The 21,726-nt window shown below is 48.1% G+C and overlaps 1 protein-coding gene across 2 annotated transcripts in view; it reads right to left on the reverse strand.

Moving 5' to 3' along the window:
* Positions 1–20,803, reverse strand: part of LOC140209567 (uncharacterized) — a 29,481-nt gene extending 8,678 nt beyond the window's left edge. Inside the window, exons 1-4 of one of the 2 annotated variants that reach the window (XM_072277843.1) lie at positions 20,314–20,798; positions 15,164–15,355; positions 7,469–7,565; positions 3,829–3,902 (exon numbers count right to left, since the gene is read on the reverse strand). In XM_072277843.1, the coding sequence (XP_072133944.1) occupies positions 3,829–3,902; positions 7,469–7,565; positions 15,164–15,355; positions 20,314–20,626 (676 nt within the window). In that variant the 5' untranslated portion in view covers positions 20,627–20,798. Of the gene's footprint in view, positions 1–3,828; positions 3,903–7,468; positions 7,566–15,163; positions 15,356–20,313 lie in introns of both variants that reach the window. The other variant, XM_072277844.1, reaches the window with a different exon arrangement.
* Between the last annotated feature and the right edge of the window lie 923 nt (positions 20,804–21,726).

Below are 21,726 nucleotides of genomic sequence, written 5' to 3' on the forward strand. Positions count from 1 at the left end.
ATTATTTATGTCCTCCTTAGTGAAGACAGAACCAAAGTAATTATTCAATTGGTCTGCCATGTCCTTGCTCCCCATAATCAATTCAACTGTTTCTGTCTGTAGGGGACCTACATTTGTCTTTACCAGTCTTTTCCTTTTTACATACCTATAAAAGCTTTTACAGTCAGTTTTTATGTTCCCTGCCAGTTTTCTCTCATAATCTTTTTTCCCCTTCCTAATTAAGCCCTTTGTCCTCCTCTGCTGAACTCTGAATTTCTCCCAGTCCTCAGGTGAGCCAATTTCTCTGGCTAATTTGTATGCTGCTTCTTTGGAATTGATACTATCCCTAATTTCTCTTGTCAGCCACGGGTGCACTACCTTCCTTGATTTATTCTTTTGCCAAACTGGGATGAACAATTGTTGTAGTTCATCCATGCAACCTTTAAATGCTTGCCATTGCATATCCACCGTCAATCCTTTAAGTGTCATTTGCCAGTCTATCTTAGCTAATTCACGTCTCATACCTTCAAAGTTACCCTCTTTAAGTTCAGAACCTTTGTTTCTGAATTAACTATGTCACTCTCCATCTTAATGAAGAATTCCACCATATTATGTTCACTCTTACCCAAAGGGCCTCTCATGACAAGATTGCTAATTAACCCTTCCTCATTGCTCAAAACCCAGTCCAGAATAGCCTGCTCTCTACTTGGTTCCTCGACATGTTGGTTCAAAAAACTATCCCGCATACATTCCAAGAAATCCTCTTCCTCAGCACCTTTACCAATTTGGTTCACCCAATCTACATGTAGATTGAAGTCACCCATTATAACTGCTGTTCCTTTATTGCACACATTTCTAATTTCCTGTTTAATACCATCTCTGACCTCACTACTACTGTTAGGTGGCCTGTACACAACTCCCACCAGCGCCTTCTGCCCCTTAAGTGTTACGCAGCTCTACCCATATCGATTCCACATCCTCCCGGCTTATGTCCTTCCTTTCTATTGCGTTAGTCTCTTCTTTAACCAGCAACGTCGGGTCAGGTCACAGATCTCTCAGTGGGTGAGCATCTGGGGGACAGTGACCACCGCTCCCTGGCCTTTATAATTCTCATGGAAAAGGACAGAATCAAAGAGGACAGGAAAATTTTTAATTGGGGAAAGGCAAATTATGAGGCTATAAGGCTAGAACTTGCGGCTGTGAATTGGGATGATGTTTTTGCAGGGAAATGTACTATGGACATGTGGTCGATGTTTAGAGATCTCTTGCGGGATGTAAGGGATAAATTTGTCCCGGTGAGGAAAATAAAGAATGGTAGGGTGAAGGAACCTTGGGTGACAAGTGAGGTGGAAAATCTAGTCAGGAGGAAGAAGGCAGCATACATGAGGTTTAGGAAGTAAGGATCAGATGGGTCTATTGAGGAATATAGGGAAGCAAGAAAGGAGCTTAAGAAGGGGCTGAGAAGAGCAAGAAGGGGGCATGAGAAGGCCTTGGCGAGTAGGGTAAAGGAAAATCCCAAGGCATTCTTCAATTATGTGAAGAAAAAAAGGATGACAGGAGTGAAGGTAGGACCGATTAGAGATAAAGGTGGGAAGATGTGCCTGGAGGCTCTGGAAGTGAGCGAGATCCTCAATGAATACTTCTCTTCGGTATTCACCAATGAGAGGGAACTTGATGATGGTGAGGACAATATGAGTGAGGTTGATGTTCTGGAGCATGCTGATATTAAGGGAGAGGAGGTGTTGGAGTTGTTAAAATACATTAGGACAGATAAGTCCCCGGGACCTGATGGAATATTCCCCAGGCTGCTTCACGAGGCAAGAGAAGAGATTGCTGAGCCTCTGGCTAGGATCTTTATGTCCTTGTTGTCCACAGGAATGGTACCAGAGGATCGGAGGGAGGCGAATGTTGTTCTCTTGTTCAAAAGGTAGTAGGGATAGTCCGGGTAATTATAGACCAGTGAGCCTTATGTCTGTGGTGGGAAAGCTGTTGGAAAAGATTCTTAGAGATAGGATCTGTGGGGATTTAGAGAATCATGGTCTGATCAGGGACAGTCAGCATGGCTTTGTGGAGGGCAGATCATGTCTAACCAGCCTGATAGAGTTCTTTGAGGAGGTGACCAGGCATATAGGTGAGGGTAGTGCAGTGGATGTGATCTATATGGATTTTAGTAAGGCATTTGACAAGGTTCCACATGGTAGGCTTATTCAGCAAGTTAGAAGGCATGGGATCCAGGGAAGTTTGGCCAGGTGGATTCAGAATTGGCTTGCCTGCAGAAGGCAGAGGGTGGTGGTGGAGGGAGTACATTCAGATTGGAGGATTGTGACTAGTGGTGTCCCACGAGGATCTGTTCTGGGACCTCTACTTTTCGTGATTTTTATTAACGACCTGGATGTGGGGGTAGAAGGGTGGGTTGGCAAGTTTGCAGATGACACAAAGATTGGTGGTGTTGTAGATAGTGTAGAGGATTGTCAAAGATTGCAGAGAGACATTGATAGGATGCAGAAGTGGGCTGAGAAGTGGCAGATGGAGTTCAACCCGGAGAAGTGTGAGGTGGTACACTTTGGAAGGACAAACTCCAAGGCAGAGTACAAAATAAATGGCAGGATACTTGGTAGTGTGGAGGAGCAGAGGGATCTTGGGGTACATGTCCACAGATCCCTGAAAGTTGCCTCACAGGTGGATAGGGTAGTTAAGAAAGCTTATGGGGTGTTAGCTTTCATAAGTCGAGGGAAAGAGTTTAAGAGTCGCGATGTAATGATGCAGCTCTATAAAACTCTGGTTAGGCCACACTTGGAGTATTGTGTCCAGTTCTGATCACCTCACTATAGGAAGGACGTGGAAGCATTGGAAAGGGTACAGAGGAGATTTACCAGGATGCTGCCTGGTTTAGAAAGTATGCATTATGATCAGAGATTAAGGGAGCTAGGGCTTTACTCTTTGGAGAGAAGGAGGATGAGAGGAGACATGATAGAGGTGAACAAAATAATAAGAGGAATAGATAGAGTGGATAGCCAGCGTCTCTTCCCCAGGGCACCACTGCTCAATACAAGAGGACATGGCTTTAAGGTAAGGGGTTGGAAGTTCAAGGGGGATATGAGAGGAAGGTTTTTTACTCAGAGAGTGGTTGGTGCGTGGAATGCACTGCCTGAGTCAGTGGTGGAGGCAGATACACTAGTGAAGTTTAAGAGACTACTAGACAGGTATATGGAGGAATCGAAGGTGGTGGCTTATATGGGAGGCAGGGTTTGAGGGCTGAAGGGCCTGTACTGTGCTGTACTATTCTATCTATCTATCTATCTCCCCTCAGCCTCTGGTACTCCAGAGAAAACAGCCAACTTTGTCCAAACTCTTGTTATAGCACATGCCCTCTAATCCAGGCAACATCCTGGTTAATCTCTTCTGCACCCTCTCCAAAGCTTCAATATCCTTTGTATAATGGGGCAACCAGAACTGTACGCAATACATCAGATGCAGCCTAACTAGAAAGCTGAACATCTTGACCCTTGAACTCAACGCATGACAACAAACATGATTTTGATGTAGAATGCCTATAATTTTATAAATTGAATGCACAATCAGATCATCAGGAATTTGTTTCAAGTCTCTTTTTGATCGTGGAAAGAAAATGTTGAAAGTTAGAGTGATAGAAGAGAATGCTTATGTATTAGGCTGGGTTCAACAGTGGAGGCAAACCAGAGGAACAGGTGAATCTCCTGGCTGCAGTCAGAGTTCTCTTTCCACCCCCAGTCCACCAACTGGGTCAGATATGTCAGATGCTACAAAGTCACTCAGTGATCAGGTGTTAAATGTATCAGGTCCTTAGGAAGGACAACAAGATTAACTTACCCATGCAAGTTGGCGCCTGACCCGTCCAGCCACTGGAACCACATATACGCACACCTCCACCGCTCATCTTGTATCTGAAAAACAAGTTGCCGGGGAAAAGTTGAGATAAATCTTACTGTTAACGTCTGTTAGACAGGAAGGACTCTGGTGCTAACTTAGTGCCACATCTGCCTGCAGAGAGTTAGTGGTGTTAAGAAAGGGCACGTCATTCCAGGGCAGCATGGTAAGGTAGTGGTTAACGTAACTCTTTATACTGACTGTGATCATTGATTGGGGTTCAATTCTCACCAGTGTCTGTAAGGAGTTTGTACATTCTCCCCATGACCTGTGGGCTTCTTCTAGTGCTCTGGTTTCCTCTTACATTTCAAAAGATGATTGGGTTAGTGTTAGTGAGTTATGGGCATGCTATGTTGGCACCAGAAGCATGGCGACAACTGCGGGCTGCCCCCAGCATGCCTCGAACTAGGTTGGTTGTGGACTCGACGAAGTTTGCTGTGTGTGTGCTTTGTACATGTGACAAGTAAAGCTAATCGAAGACCAGATATCTGCATTTGGTCGGAGATGGTAGCCAATTGTAAAGGGGGATGTTTGAAGAGATTTTTTCTTTAGATGCACTAGAATTCCATGGGTGTTGGATGCGGGAATTTTGGGGCTAGGTGGGTAGAGTAAATTCCATGGAGCCTGGTGTTAGAGGCAGGGTGGTGGTGCAGCTGATCCCACAGGAAGTTCTGGGATGCCTGGCAGTGGGTGAGGAGTGATCCTGGTGGTAGCCTCTGGACTTGAGCTTTGCCCTGAGCACTGAGAATGTGCTAGGGATGCCCTGTGGGCTCCCTGTACTGTTAAACACAAACAAACATATCAACTCTGAAAATGTGGTACTCGGGAGGTTGATGATTGAGTTGAGTTGTTCTTGACAATTTACTTGCAAACATCTTGTCACCATGCGAGGAGACATAATCAGTGTGCTGTTCATTTGTAGTATGTCCTCCAAATGCTTGGCCTTTTATTACTCATCAATCAGCTGATTGGTCGTCATCAGGGAAACTGAATTGTGATGTAGGGAGGGGTCTTGTTGCAACATCACAATTGAGTTTCTATAGTGACGATCAATCAACTAATTGATAAGTATTTAAAGGCCAATCATTTGGAGGACGCACCACGTGAAGAACGCACTGATTATGTCTCCTTGCATGGTAATGGATTGCCAAGATTGGAGAAAAACTCTTCCAGACATGGGCTCCTGGAGTAAATTGCCATGGGTCCAGCTAACAACTCTGACTCTGTCTCCTAGTGGCTTTGCAGGGTTCTTCATTCCCCTCTTGGACATTTAGCAATTAATAAAAAAAAACTACAGTTGCTGAAAATCTCAGATTAGAAGGTAAGCAAAGCTCCCTTCTTCCTCCAAGAGGACCACAGCCTTATTGTAGGGTTTGGAGGCTAGTTTGGCTGGAGTCAGGGCTTTGTGCCTTGGTTCTTGGTAGGGTCACCCATGCCAAACAGATTGAAGGTAGAGGCCCGACTAAGAGTGATCCACCGGTCCTCCAGGTTTGGGGGTTCGGCTCAGGGCTACTAACCCTGACTGGTCAAAAAAAACTGTTCTGAAACATCAATGAAGAATCCTTCTACGTCTGAGTGCGATGGTATTCTTGAGCCTCCAGCTGGGACTTGCACGACTGGCAGTGAAAACCGAGTGGAAGCTACTGACATAACGAAGGAAGCCCTGAACACTGTCAGAGATGGAGGACCTACATTTCTGCCTTAAATGCCAGCAGCATAATGGGCACACTCGTGAAGTACCCTTCTTAGAACATAGAACATAGAATACTACAGCACGATACAAGACCATTGGCCCATATTGTGCTGACCTTTTAAACTACACCCAGATCAATCTATCCCTTCCAACCCACATAGCCCTTTATTTTTCTATCATCCATGTGCCAATCTAAGAATTTCTTAAATGCCCCTAATATATCTGGCTCTACCATGAACCCCTGGCAGTGTGTTCCATGCACCCACCACTCTCTGTATAAAAAAAAAACTTACTTCTGACATTCTCCCCTTCACTTTTCTCCTATCACCTCATATACTCTATCATCTCAGCTATTTCCAGCCTGGCAGCCCACTCAATTTATGCTTCTTATCATCTTGTACATCTCTATCAAGTCACCTCTCATCCTCCTTCAATCCAAAGTGAAAAGCCCTACTCGCTCTATCTAACCTTTATAAGACAATGCTGTCTAATCCAGGCAGCATCCTGGTAAATCTCCTCTGCATCCTCTCTAAAGTTTCCACATCCTTCTTATAATGAGGTGATCAGAGCTGAACACAATATTCCAAGTGCGTTCTAGGATTTTATAGAGCTGTAACATTGCCTCACGACTTTTGAACTCCAATCTCCTGACTAATCCACCGAGATACAACACTGGGCGGCACGAGAGGTCGTTCCTGCCTGTGGCCATCGAATGTGCAGCTCCTCCCGTGGAGGGTCAGACATCCTGAGCTAATAGACTGGTCCTGGACTTATTTTCCATCTGGCATAGTTTGCATTTTGTTGTTTGATTGTTTGTGGTTTTTGTATTGCTATATTTACACTCTATTCTTGGTTGGTGCGGCTGTAATGAAACCAAATTTCCCTCGGGATTAATAAAGTATATCTATCTATCTATCTATAATGAAGGCCAACACACCGCACGCCGCCTTCACCACCCTCCTTGAGCTAGTGCAGTTCCAGGTGTCAGCATTAAAGTATTGCAAACTCTTCATGGGTAGGTGGGAGGGGGGGTTTCTGGCTCCTCCAGGTGAGTAACCTGGCAGCAGGGATCACAGACTCAAATAAAGGGTCATCTGTTCAGATGTGAGATGTGGAGAACGGTCTTTATCCAGGGTTGGAGAATCATTGGGGATCTCTCCCCAGAAGGATGTGGAATCAGTACAATCATGCAAAGACTGATGTTAGTTTGATCATAGAGTAGGTACAACATGCTACCCTATGTTCTATATTTAGATTTTTAAAAATTTATTCATTTACGGGATGTGGGCGTCACCAGCTAAGGTGGCATTTATTACTCATCTCTAGTTGCCCTTAAGAAGGTGATAATGAGCTGCCTTCTTGAACTGCTGCAGTCCCTAAGCTGTAGGTATACCCACAGTGTTGTTAGGGAGGGAATTCCATGATTTTGACCCAGCAACAATGAAGGAAATGCAATATGTTTCCAAGTCAGAAAGGTGAGTGACTTGCAGAGGGATTTCCAAGTGGCAGTGTTCCCAGGTATCTGTTGTTCTCGTGCTTCTAAATGGTAGAGGTCATGGTTCTGGGAGGTGCTGCCTTAGGAACTTCGGTGTGTTGTTGTAGTGCATCTTGTAGCTAGTACGCACTACTGCGTTCTATATTTAGATATTAAGAGAAACACACCCCACCCCTCGGCAAACTCTCAGACGTTCACCTGCTCTCAGTGACGGACCTCAGAGTCTGTCCTCACAATCTGTCCTGATAACACTACGCAGTGTTTAACAGCATCACCCACTGTAGTCTGTCGGTGAGACATTAAACCCGCTTCCCTAGTCCTCAAGGTAGATGCAGGCGCATCAGCAGAAACATCGTCTTGTCAACAGTCTCACTCAGGGATATGCACAGACTCACCCTTCGTTGCACTGATAAACAGCCACACTTCCAAACGTAGTAGAAGGAGCCACAAAAGCTCCATTCTCAATCTCATCTGGATTACCACAGTCAACTCCTGGACAGTGAAAAGCAAAGTTATCAATTACCAAAAAGATTTTTAGAAGAGTACAGCACTATACAGGCCCTTTGGTCCACAATGTTGGGCCGACCTACATAAATCCAACACAGAATTAGAATTAGGTTTATTATCACTGAAAAAATGTGACATTTGTTGTTCTGGCACAGCAGTACAGTCAATACTTTAATGGACAGGGTGTTGTGAGCAGTTTTAGGCTCTATAAAAGATGTGCTGGCATTGCAGGGGGTCCAGAGATAGAATATTGGAGCAGACTCAATGGGCTGAATGGCCTAACTCTGCTCCTATGTCTTATGGTCTTATAACATGTCCACAATTTACTGACACTAAGCTGTGTATCTTTGGGATGTGAGAGGAAACTGGAGCACCCTGAGGAATCCCATGTCGTCACAGGGAGAAGATACAATCCTCTTACAGACAGTGGCGGGAATTGAATCCTGATCGCTGATCACTGGTGCTGTGGAGTAGAGCGTTACACTAACCACTACACTACCATGCTACCCTGTCCTCAATAACTTTGCAAAATACAGTACTGTGCAGAAGTCTTAGGCTACAAAAAAAAACATACTTTAGGACATGCAAGTGCTCAAAAAACCTGATTCTGATACGGGTCTCTGTTGTGGACTGAGTGTGGGAAGACAGCAGGGAGAGGGGAATCATAGTTGGGAAAAGGGGAAGGGAGAGGGGAGGGAGTGGGATGCACCAGAAAGACATTCTGTAATGATTAAACCAATTGTTTGGAATCAAATTATCTTACTTGGTATCTCAGGGCTGGGTGGGTCTGCTCTGACACCACCCTCCCCCCACCCCCTGGCACCAGTTCTCTGCCACCTGTCCCACACCCCTCAGGTGGCGCTCCAGCCTCACCATTCCCAACATCCTTTGCTCCCGCCAGATTTACAATCTTGCTGACTGCATCACCTCTCTGGAGTTGATGGACAGGGCTGTGCAAAAGTCTTAGGCACCCTACCTATATATATGTGCCTAAGACTTTTGCACAGTACTGTCCATCAATTGTCAGGATTAAATTCCTTGGGCAATGGTCTGTCCATCCTGCCATCAGATCTTTATCTGTTCCTTCACTATCTACAATGCTAATTCAGAAGTTAGAGGTACAAAGGGACTTGGGAGATCTAGTGGAGGATTCCCTAAACGTTAACTTGCAAGCTGAGCCAGTGGTAAGGAAAACAGATGCAATGGTAGCATTCATTTCAAGAGGATGAGAATACAAGAGCAAGATGTAATGCTGGGGCTTTATAAGGCATTGATAAGATCACACCTTGAGTACTGTGAGCAGCTTTACATCCCTCATCAAAGGAAAGATGTGCTGACATTGGAGAGGAGGTTCACAAGAATGATTCTTGGAATGAAATAGTTAACGTATGAGGAGCGTTTGATGACCCTGGGCCTGTACTCGCTGGTGTGTAGAAGAATGAGGGGGGATTTCATTGAAAACTATCGAATATTAAAAGGCCTAGATAGAGTGGACGTGAAAAGGATGTTTCCTATAGTAGGGGAGTCTAGGACCAGAGGATACAGCCTCAGAATAGAGGGACATCCATTTAGAACAGAGATGAGGAGGAATTTCTTTAGCCAGAGGGTGGTGAATCTGTGGAATTCATTACCACAGACACCTGTAGTTGTGGAGGCCAAGTCATTGGGTAGGTTTAAAGCGGAGGATGATAGGTTCTTGATTAGTCAGGACATCAACTGTCACAGGGAGAAGGCAAGAGAATGGGGTTGAGAAGGATGATTAATTAGCCCTGATGGAATGGAGGAGCGGGCTTGTTGGGCTGAATGGCTTAATTCTGCTATGTTTTATGGTCTTTTAATAATAATAATAACTTATTTATCGATCACTTCATACAGCCAATAAGCTTTAGTGTGCTTTACAATGGGATAAAATGCAAGCATAAAAATAAAATAAAAAATAATAAACATGAAAATAAATGCCACTGAGAATCGTACTCTTCCTTTCCCTACATCTGCATCTATTCCATGTCCATCTATTTTTTTTAAATGGATTGGGATGAATGTGAGGAGAAAGCCTGCAGGATGCTGCCAGCAGGGAAGGAGGTGGAAGAGGGTATCACAGTAGCATAGCAGCTGGTGTAAAACTTTACAATGCCAGCGATCGGGGTTCAATTCCTGCTGCTGCCTGTAAGGAGTTTGTATATTCTCTCCGTGACTGCGCTCTGGTTTATTCAGGTTGCTCTGGTTCCCTCCCACACTCCAAAGAGGTATGGGCTAGGGTTAGCAAATAGTGTGCTTGCTGTGTCGGTGTTGGAAGCATGCCCTAGCTCCCAGCACAGCTTGGACTGTTGGTTGTTGACGCAAATGACACATTTCACTCCATGTTTTTGATATGTCAATGTAACTGTGAGAAATAGCAAATCTTTAACTGGAGATTGCACAGGGAGAGTGCATGCACTGTGTCTTTGATATCTGAGGCACTGCTCAGAGCTGGCTGTAAGCATTCAAAGAATCTTGCAGTGTGAGCTTTCAAATCTGGCTGAGGTTACAGGGGAGGTGGCGGGGAAGACACACCAGGTGCAGGATCTACTCAGTGTGTGAAAGGAAATTAATTAAATCTAAACTAAACCATTGGAACTGAAACTGTACTCTCTGACGCTAACATCTACTCTGCCTGTGAGTAGACCTGGAGTGGTTTACCTGAGGTTTAAACCTCTCCTTGTATGTCGATTGGAACAAGACAATCAGAGGAGTCTGCAGACTGCTCCCAAGCCCTGGCAGCTCCTGGAAACAGCTGTTTGATTGATCTCTGGCCCTGCTTTCCCCTTCAGGCCCTGAATGTGTTTCCTTTCTAAATATACTGTACCCACTGGTTCCCTTTGGAAATGCTACACTTGTCTTCCATTATTAGGTTTCTTGCCTGCTGCTGACATTGAGCTGGATTTTACATCCAAGCGCACTGAGCAGGTCAGATCTTACTGTCAAACAAAAATTGTACACAAACATAGAACAGTACAGCATATTACAGGTTCTTCAGCCCCCAATGTTGGACCAACCTTTTAACCTACTATAAGATCAATCTAACCCCTCCCTCTTACATTACCCTCCATTTTTCTGTCAACCACAGAACTGTGCAAAAATCTGAGGCACCCCAGATTTTTAAAAAATGGTTTCAGGTGATTTGGCCTCTGCCAAGCCCTGATCTCAACATCATCGAGGCTGTCTGCAATTACCTGGAGAAACAGAAGCAAGTGAGACAGCCAAAGTCTGCAGAAGAACTGTGGCAAGTTCTCCAAGATGCTTGGAACAATCTTTTAGCCGGCTTTCTTATAAAACTGCACGTCAGTGTATCTGAGAGAATTGGTGCAGTTTTAAAGCCAAATGCTGGTCACACCAAATATTGATTTGATTTTTTTTTACTGTTTATTGCTCTTTATAGCATTTTTTGATATTTAGAAACTTTTCATTTCATTATTTTTGAAAGCATCTTTGCTTTACAAAGTTTTTTTACATCTGGCTAAGACATACACAGTACTGTAATTGCCTATGTAAGAGTGTCTAAAGTGCCCCTTATATACCTGACTCTGCCATCAATTCTAGCATTGCGTTCCACACACCCACCACTCTCTGTAAAAAGCCTACCTATACTTTCCTCTAATCACCTTAAAATTATACTCCCTCATATTAGCCATTTCCGTCCGGGGGTGGGGGGAGAAAGATCTCTGGCTATCCACTTGATCTATGCTTATCATCATGTACAGCTCTATCAGGTTGTCCTTCATCCTCCATTGCAACAAAGAGAAAGGCCCCAGCTTGCTCACCCCGTTCTCATAAGACATGCTCTCTAATCCAGGCAGCATCCCGGTAAACCTCCTCTGCATCCTTTCTACAGCTTCCACATCCTTACCCTCATGAGGCAACCAGAACTCAACACGACATTCCAAGGCAACACATACAAAATGCTGGAGGAACTCAGCAGGTCAGGCAACATCTATGGAAATGAATAAACAGTCAACGTCTTGGGCTCAGACCCTTCTTTAGGACTGAGAAAGAAGGGTGAAAATGCTAGAATAAAAAGCTGGGTGGGGGCGGGGGGGGGGCGGTGTGTGAAGGAGGATAGCTAGAAGGTGACAGGTGAAGCCAGGTGAGTAGGATAGGTCCAGGGCTGGAGAAGGAATCTGATAGGAGAAGAGCGTGGACTATAGGGAGAAGGGAAGAAGGAGGGGACCCCAGGCGTAAGTTATAAGTAGGTGAGGAGAGGTTTTACTGGAAGGAGAAACTGATATTTGTGCCATCAGGTTGCAGACTACCCAGACAGAATATAAGGTGTTGCTCCTCCACCCTGAGGTGCACAAAAGGAGGCCGTGGACTGACATTTCAGAACGGGAATGGGAATCAGAATTAAAATGTTTGGCCTCTGGGAAGTTTCACTTGTGGCGGATGGAGTGGAGGTGCTTGACGACGTGCTCCCCCAATTTACGATGGGTCTCACCAATGTAGAGGAGGCCGCATTGGGAGCACAGATACTCCAAATGTGCTCTAACCAGGGTTTTGTAGAGTTGTGACATTACCTCATGGCTATTGAGCTCAGTTCTTTAACTAATGAAGGTCAACGCACCATATGCCTTCTTAATCACCTTGACAACCTGCGCTGCAATTTTGAGGGATCTATGGATGTGGATCCCAAGATGACGCTATTCCTCCGCACTGCTAAGTAAATAAGAGCAAGCCATTTGGCCAATGCTGCTCTGCTGTTCTGTAAGATCATGTTATGTGGCACGGTGGCACAGTGGTTAGCACAGTACCAGCAATCAGGATTCAATTCCTGCCACTACCTGTAAGGAGTTTGTACGTTCTCCCTGTGACTGCGTGGGTTTCCTCTGGGTGCTCCATTTCCTGCTAATGTCCAAAGATGTCTGGCTTAGAGTTACCAAGTTGTGGTCATGCTACATATGTTGGTGCTGAAGCATGGCGACATGTTCAGGCTGCATTGGTCATTGATGCAAACACTTCTCACTGTGTTTTTGATGTACATGTTATCTCAGTACCACTTTGCTGCACTAATCCCAAATCCATGATTTCCCTAATATCCAAAAATCTATCGATTTCTGCATTAAATATGCTGTGCCTAGTCCTCCACAGCCTCGGGTAGACACCTATCATGTCACTGTCCTCACTGGCTAAACCCCCACCCCTTTATCTTGAGACTCTGCTCCTTGACAACCTCCTAGTTTGGGGAGCCATCTCTCCCATGAGAATTTTCTTTCAAAAAAATTCTTCTGATAAACCTTTGGAAATGCTGCATTTGAGCTACTTTGTGGAGGACAGGAAGGCCGTGGCGGCTTTGGAGAGGGTGCAGAAGAGGTTGACCAGGATACTGCCTGGATAAGAGGATATGAGACATGAGGGAAGGTTGGACAAACTTGTGCCGTTTTCTCTGGAGAATTGGAGGGGAGACCGGATAGAAGTTTATAAAATCATGAGAGGCAAAGATAGGGTAGACAACTGTTTCTGTTTCCCAGGTTGAAATGTGTAATACGGGAGGGTACACATTTAAGATGAGAGGACGAAAGATTAAAAGAAATGTGGGGGACAAGTTTCTTTTACGGGGGATGGTTGGTGTCTGGAATGGTGGAGGTAGATCTGATGGTGGTGTATGGTAGACACGTGAATGTGCAGGGAATGGAAGGGTGTGGATCACATACAGGCAGACGAGATTTAGTTTAATTTGGCATCGACATTGTGAGTTGAAGAGCCTGTTCCTGAGCTGACCTGCTCTGTGTTCATTGTCAATAATCAACATTGTAACAGCTCAGTAAGATTTAACATGGGAGAGGATCAGGAATTTTAAACTGCTGGGTGTTACTGTTTCAGAGGACCTGACCTAGGCCCAGCACGCAAGCACAACTGTGGAGAAAGCATGGCAGGGTCACGACTTCCTCTGGAGTCTGAGGAGATCTGGCATGATATCAGAAACTTTGACAAACTTCTACAGATGTGTCGTGGAAAGTATTTTGACTGGCTGCATCACAGCCTGGTATGGGAACACCAACGTCTTTGAACAGAAAATCTTCAAAAGGTATTGGATTTGGCCCAGTAAATCACAGGTAAAATCCTCCCAACCATTGAGCACATCTACGTAAAACACTCTCTTGGAAAGCAGCGTCCATCATTGGAGATCCTCACCACCCAGGCCATGCTCTTTTCATGCTGCTGCTATCAGGTCGAAGGTACAAGAGCCTCGGGTCTCACACCACTGGGTTAAAGTACAGTTACTGCCTTTCAACCATCAGACTGTTGAACAAAAGGGCAGAGATACACTCACCTGCCCATCCACTGAGATGTTCCCACATCTAATGATTTCACTTTCAAGGACTCTTTATCTCATTACCTCAAGTTCTTGTTATTTATTTATACTTGCATTTGCACAGTTTGTTGTCTTCTGCATGCTGGTCTTTCATTGATCCTGGTATATTTAGTATTCTATAGATTTGCTGAGTATACCCACAGGAAAATGAATCTCAGGGTTGTATATGGTGACATATATGCACTCTGACGATAAAATTGACAGAGCTTTGAACATAGCCACAGAGTGTGTGAGTAAGTGTATGTGAAGGAGCCTATCAATGCCTGATCGCCTACCTGGAAGTCCTGGTGACCACTGAATGATACAATCCTCCAGCTCCGTGTGGTAGAGTCAGAATTGAAGAGCTAACCGTCTTCTGTCGTGATCACATATATACTGAAGTGCAGCTGATTGTATTTGCAGAAGGATCCCTGTTCTGACTAAGCTGTCCCTGGGGAAGGAATGTGCATAAGGTTGGCAGGGTGATACCCTGATCAGGGAACGGTTGAATCGGTTCGGACTTTACTCCCTTGAGCATAGGTGAATGAGGGGTGAATTTGATAGAGGTACACAAAATTGATTGAGGTTGGCGTGATGGGGATACTTCTCTACCAAGGGAGGTGTAAGGGGCTCCTTTCCTCAGCTAGCCTTGGGCAAAGTGTAGCACCTGCTTTGCTATAGGCTCATGAGAAGTCATGGGAACAGTTGTGGATATCACAAGTCCTGGTTATGTGACCACTGATGCCAGGCAGAAAATCTCTGAAGAGTATTGATAATGGCTGGGGTCGCCCGTCTTGTAAAAGCACTGCCCAGAAGAAGGCAATGGCAAACCACGTCTGTAGAAAAATTTGCCAAGAACAATTATTGTCATGGATAGACCTTGATTACCAAAGTCGTGCATATTGACAATGATGATACAAAATTGTGAGGGGTATAGATAGGGTGAATGCAAACTGGCTTTTTCTACTGAGGTTGACTGAGACTAGAATTAAAGGTCATGGGTTAAGGGTGAAAGGTGAAATATTTAAGGGGAAACTTCACTGAGAGGGTGGCGAGAATCTGGAACGAGGAAGTGATGGATATGCGTTTCATTGCAACCTTTAAGAGAAGTTTGGTTAAAGATGGGAGGGGAATGAAGGGCTATTGTCCAGGTGAGGGTCAAGGGGACCAGGCAGAATAACAGTTCAGCACAGGCTAGATAGGCTGAAGGGCCTGTTTCTGTGCTGTAGCACTTTGTGACTCTATGTCTGTGACTTACGCTCACAAGTGGCATCCAGTGGGGTCCAGGTTAAACCCTCCGCACAGCTGACCGAATCTGAGCTTCCTTGCTGGAGGACATAACCAGGGTGGCAATGATACAACACGCTGGTACCCACGGGAAAAGACGTCGAAGAAAGGAACTCCGCAGTGGGTGATCCATTTTCCAGGTGTGGAGGATTGCCACACTCATCTTGGGGAAAGTAAAAAAAAACACCACATTTAAGCTGGTGGTTTGCAAATGCAGGAACAACAATCTTTCCAGATTGATTGGCCCAGAGTTTGAGGACAGCCACCTGTTCCACCGTTCCCTGGCCCATGGATATCCTGTGAGAATGATGAGAATGTCCTTACAGGAGTTTCCTTATTCTGGCATAAATGTCATTGCATGGACAGCCAGGATGAGTGTCATGCCAAGACTGCTGCAGAAAATGACAGTCAGCTTAGTCGCACTCTAACTTAGCTGACTGTCAAAGATCAACGTGTTTCCTAACATCTTTTGCAGTCAGCAAGCAGTAAAATTTAAAGTAACGATTGAAGTAATCAAACCATCATTTAAAGCTCTGATAAGATGGATAAAATATATAGAAAGTTGTGACATCTAAGTGAACCAAATTATTTTGGGTTCCCTGACACTTACCCCTCCTCCACACAGGGTCCTGTGTCAGTCCGGGTATGCTCACCTCCTAGTACCAAAATCGGAGTAGGTGCCAATCAGCCATTGTGGTCAGGAGTGTACTGGGGGGCGGTGGGGTATAATGAGGAATAGTGTGGGGCGGTGGGGTATAGTGAGGAATAGTGTCGGGTGGTGGGGAATAGTGTGGGGCAGTGTGGGGCGGTGTGGGATGCTGGGGAATAGTGTGGGGCGGTGTGGTATAGTGGGGAATAGTGTCGGGTGGTGGGGAATAGTGTGGGGCAGTGTGGGATAGTGACGAATAGTGTGGGGCGGTGGGGGATAGTGAGGAATAGTGTGGGGCGGTGTGGGATAGTGAGGAATAGTGTGGGACGGTGGGGGATAGTGAGGAATAGTGTGGGGCGGTGTGGGATAGTGAGGAATAGTGTGGGGCGGTGGGGTATAGTGAGGAATAGTGTGGGGCGGTGTGGGATAGTGAGGAATAGTGTGGGGCGGTGGGGTATAGTGAGGAATAGTGTCGGGTGGTGGGGAATAGTGTGGGGCAGTGTGGGGCGGTGTGGGATGCTGGGGAATAGTGTGGGGCGGTGTGGTATAGTGGGGAATAGTGTCGGGTGGTGGGGAATAGTGTGGGGCAGTGTGGGATAGTGAGGAATAGTGTGGGGCGGTGTGGGATAGTGGGGAATAGTGTGGGGTGGTGTGGGATAGTGAGGAATAGTGTGGGGCGGTGGGGGATAGTGAGGAATAGTGTGGGGCGGTGGGGTATAGTGAGGAATAGTGTGGGGCGGTGGGGTATAGTGAGGAATAGTGTGGGGCGGTGGGGGAGAGTGGGGAATAGTGTGGGGCAGTGGGGTATAGTGAGGAATAGTGTGGGGCAGTGGGGTATAGTGAGGAATAGTGTGGGGCGGTGGGGTATAGTGAGGAATCGTGTTGGGCGGTGTGGGATAGTGAGGAATAGTGTGGGGCGGTGGGGTATAGTGAGGAATAGTGTGGGGCGGTGGGGTGTAGAGAGGAATAGTGTCGGGCGGTGGGGTATAGTGAGGGATAGTGAGGAATAGTGTGGGGCGGTGGGGTATAGTGAGGAATCGTGTTGGGCGGTGTGGTATAGTGGGGAATAGTGTGGGGCGGTGTGGGATACTGAGGAATAGTGTGGGGCGGTGGGGTATAGTGAGGAATCGTGTTGGGCGGTGTGGGATAGTGAGGAATAGTGTGGGGCAGTGGGGTATAGTGAGGGATAGTGTGTGGCGGTGTGGGATAGTGGGGAATAGTGTCAGGCGGTGTGGAATAGTGGAGAATAGTGTTGGGTGGTGGGGTATAGTGAGGGATAGTGAGGGATAGTGTGGGGCGGTGTGGGATAGTGAGGAATAGTGTGGGGCGGTGGGATATAGTGAGGAATAGTGTGGGGCGGTGGGGTATAGTGAGGAATAGTGTGGGGTGGTGTGGGATAGTGAGGAATAGTGTGGGGCAGTGGGGTATAGTGAGGAATAGTGTGGGGAAGTGTGGGATAGTGAGGAATAGTGTGGGGCGGTGGGGTATAGTGAGGAATAGTGTGGGGCGGTGTGGTATAGTGAGGAATAGTGTGGGGCGGTGAGGTATAGTGAGGAATATTGTGGGGCGGTGGGGTATAGTGAGGAATAGTGTGGGGTGGTGGGGTATAGTGAGGAATATTGTGGGGCGGTGGGGTATAGTGAGGAATAGTGTGGGGCGGTGGGGTATAGTGAGGAATCGTGTTGGGCGGTGTGGGATAGTGAGGAATAGTGTGGGGCGGTGGGGTATAGTGAGGAATCGTGTTGGGCGGTGTGGGATAGTGAGGAATAGTGTGGGGCGGTGGGGTATAGTGAGGAATAGTGTCAGGCGGTGGGGTATAGTGAGGGATAGTGAGGAATAGTGTGGGGCGGTGGGGTATAGTGAGGAATTGTGTTGGGCGGTGTGGTATAGTGGGGAATAGTGTGGAGCGGTGTGGGATAGTGAGGAATAGTGTGGGGTGGTGGGGTATAGTGAGGGATAGTGAGGAATAGTGTGGGGCAGTGGGGTATAGTGAGGAATAATGAGGAATAGTGTGGGGCAGTGGGGTATAGTGAGGAATAGTGTGGGGTGGTGTGGGAATAGTGAGGAATAGTGTGGGGTGGTGTGGGATAGTGAGGAATAGTGTGGGGTGGTGTGGGATAGTGAGGAATAGTGTGGGGTGGTGGGGTATAGTGAGGAATAGTGTGGGGCAGTGTGGTATAGTGAGGAATAATGTGGGGCAGTGTGGTATAGTGAGGAATAATGTGGGGCAGTGGGGTATAGTGAGGAATAGTGAGGAATAGTGTGGGGCAGTGGGGTATAGTGAGGAATAGTGTGGGGCAGTGGGGTATAGTGTGGGGCGGTGGGGGATAGTGAGGAATAGTGTGGGGCAGTGTGGGGCGGTGTGGGATGGTGGGGAATAGTGTGGGGCAGTGTGGGATAGTGAGGAATAGTGAGGAATAGTGTGGGGCAGTGTGGGATAGTGGGGAATAATGTGGGGTGGTGTGGGATAGTGAGGAATAGTGTGGGGCGGTGGGGTATAGTGAGGGATAGTGTGTGGCAGTGTGGGATAGTGGGGAATAGTGTCAGGCGGTGTGGGATAGTGGGGAATAGTGTCGTGTGGTGGGGTATAGTGAGGGATAGTGTGGGGCGGTGGGGTATAGTGAGGAATAGTGTGGGGCGGTGTGGGATAGTGGGGAATAGTGTGGGGTGGTGTGGGATAGTGGGGAATAGTGTGGGGTGGTGTGGGATAGTGAGGAATAGTGTCAGATGGTGGGGGATAGTGGGGAATAGTGTCGGGTGGTGGGGTATAGTGAGGAATAGTGTCGGGCGGTGTGGGATAGTGGGGAATAGTGTGGGGCGGTGGGGTATAGTGAGGGATAGTGAGGAATAGTGTGGGGCGGTGGGGTATAGTGAGGAATAGTGTGGGGCGGTGAGGTATAGTCAGGAATAGTGAGGAATAGTGTGGGGCAGTGGGGTATAGTGAGGAATAGTGAGGAATAGTGTGGGGTGGTGTGGGATAGTGAGGAATAGTGTGGGGCGGTGGGGTATAGTGAGGAATAGTGTGGGGCAGTGTGGGATAGTGAGGAATAGTGTGGGGCGGTGGGGTATAGTGAGGAATAGTGTGGGGCAGTGGGGTATAGTGAGGAATAGTGTGGGGCAGTGTGGGGTGGTGGATGGTGGGGAATAGTGTGGGGCGGTGTGGGATAGTGAGGAATAGTGTGGGGCAGTGTGGGATAATGGAGAATAATGTGGGGCGGTGGGGGATAGTGAGGAATAGTGTGGGGCGGTGGGGTATAGTGAGGAATAGTGTGGGGCGGTGGGGTATAGTGAGGAATAGTGTGGGGCGGTGTGGTATAGTGAGGAATAGTGTGGGGCGGTGGGGGATAGTGAGGAATAGTGTGGGGCGGTGTGGTATAGTGAGGAATAGTATGGGGTGGTGGGGGATAGTGAGGAATAGTGTGGGGTGGTGGGGGATAGTGAGGGATAGTGTGGGGCGGTGGGGTATAGTGAGGAATAATGTGGGGCGGTGGGGGATAGTGAGGAATAGTGTGGGGCGGTGGGGTATAGTGAGGAATAGTGTGGGGCGGCGGGGTATAGTGAGGAATAGTGTGGGGTGGTGGGGTATAGTGAGGAATAGTGTGGGGTGGTGTGGTATAGTGAGGAATAGTGTGGGGCAGTGTGGTATAGTGAGGAATAGTGTGGGGTGGTGGGGGATAGTGAGGAATAGTGTGGGGCGGTGGGGTATAGTGTGGGGCGGTGGGGGATAGTGAGGAATAGTGTGGGGCGGTGGGGTATAGTGACGGGGCATGGAGTGACCGCTTGACAGCAATACCCATTTTCATGTTAACTGGCAATGGACGGCCAACTGCCCCGGCAGGCAGGCACCCTCTCTATCCTGCTGGAAGGCCCCACTGGCTGGGATGCTCTTTTGTTTTCTGTGAGGTTCTATGTGGGATCTCCCCTGGCTGGAATACTCCCCCACTGACCGGATACTCCATCCCGCCGAGGAGTTGCCCCTCTCCTCGGATGGAGGGACTCCCTCCCTGGCTGCTAAGTTCCCATTCTCGCTGGGAGTTTCCCCCTCTCACTGGCCCAGGGGGTTCTCTCTCTCCTGTTGGAAAGCTCCATTGACCGGGACGCTCCCTCCCACCGGCTCCTGGTTGGAAGTGGCTTCGCGCAGGGTCTTCTCCGGGCCGGGACACGCTCCCGCTTTTCTCCCGACGCATGGACTTGGGACTGGATGCCGGCGCCACTGCGAGAAAACAGCCTTGCCGCCGGGTTAGGGTCGGGGTGGGCACTTGGTACCCTGGCTGGATCATCCTGTCCGGTACCGGGGCTCGCTCCTCCTTCACCCGCACAGGAAGGTCCCGTGTTTCTTAGCTCCAGGGAGACGGCGCCGACCCGTTCACGCACACAAGCCACGGGGGTCCGGCGTTCGCGGTTGTTCTTGTCCGCCCGGGACCCAAGCCCCGCACCCCCGGGAGCGGCTCCCGTGCGTCCCCGCTTCTTACCCGCCGACCGCGTTGTCACTCGAGCCGACACCGATGCTGCCAACAGGACGAAGAACGAAGCCCACGCCATGGAATCGGTACAGGGAACAGCCGCCGAATGTCCGTGAGCTGCCCCGCACCTCAGCCTATATATGTCCAAGTCTCCCGGGCTGGCCCGCGGCGAATCAGTGAGCGTGGGAAAGGTCCGCTCCACCCGCACCGGACAGCGCACTTGGGCGAGTCTGGCGCCCCTGTCTACAGAAGGCGGCTTGGAAACTACTGAACCCCGTTTCCCGGTCTCCTGTTCACTGGTCTCTGCCCGTTCCCCATGCATGGTTTATCGATCACCGGTCTTCCGTTCACCGACTCCCCCGTCACAGTTCACCAATCAACTGTTCACCGGTTCCCACATTTACCGATAATCGTTCCTCAGTTACGCTCCCCATTCAGCAAGCAGGGTCACCGTTTAGTGATCATTGGTGCCCCGGTTCACTGTTCACCGCTCCCGCGTTCCCCAGTCTCCCTTCACCGGCCCAGACTCTCCCTGTGAGCCTACCCTGGCCGGATTTACTGCGGCCCGTGACACCGCCGGCCTCTCCTTGCCCCCAGACCCCGCCACCCACCGAATCCTGCAATTTCGGCGACAGCCTCCGATCTCCGGCTCCACAACCCCGAAGCACCCATGCTTTGCCCGATGGTTGTCAAATCCCCATTTGCTGTCGAAACTTTAAAATGACAAACTCCGTTTTTTAACGCGAGGCGTTCCTTCCCCACTCCCAAACCTCACCGAAGTACTTTGCCATTGTCTTCTCCTGGGCAGCGTCTTTTCAAGACGGGTGACCCCAGACATGATCAATACTCTTCAATAAAAAGACTTGAAAAAAAGAAATACTCTTCAGCGATTGTCTACTTGGTGTCAGTGGTCGCACAACCAGGAATTGTGATGTGCTGGTAGGACCATCCACCACCTGCTCCCGTGGCTTCTCGTGACCCTGATCGTGGGTGGGGGGGGGCTAGCCTGAAGATGCTACACCTCGCCCAAGAGTGGCCTGCAGGCTAGCAGAGGGAAGGAGCGCCTCACACCTGCCTTGGTAGCGACACAACTCCAACCCCACCACCTTCATCCACATTAACGGTCTGAATGAGTTTGGAGGTTTCCGGGTCGGTGAGTTTGGGGTTGACTCTGAGATTGGTGATGTGATGGATGGTGCTGGAACAACGCAAAGCTGCTGCGGGAGGAAATCAGCAGGTCAAGCAGCCTCTGTGAGAGGTGGTGGGTGTGTGTGTGTATGGGAGGGGAGGGGGTGGAAGAGGAGCTGTCAATGTTTCTGGTGGAAACCAGATCTGAAAGTGGAGGGGGAAGACAGCCAAACGAGAAGGAAGTGGTGAGACAGGAGCTGGAAGTGGGAATGTGAGATGACAGGCAGGTTGTAC

Source organism: Mobula birostris, chromosome 14 (genome assembly GCF_030028105.1).
Source record: "Mobula birostris isolate sMobBir1 chromosome 14, sMobBir1.hap1, whole genome shotgun sequence".
NCBI lineage: Eukaryota > Metazoa > Chordata > Chondrichthyes > Myliobatiformes > Myliobatidae > Mobula > Mobula birostris.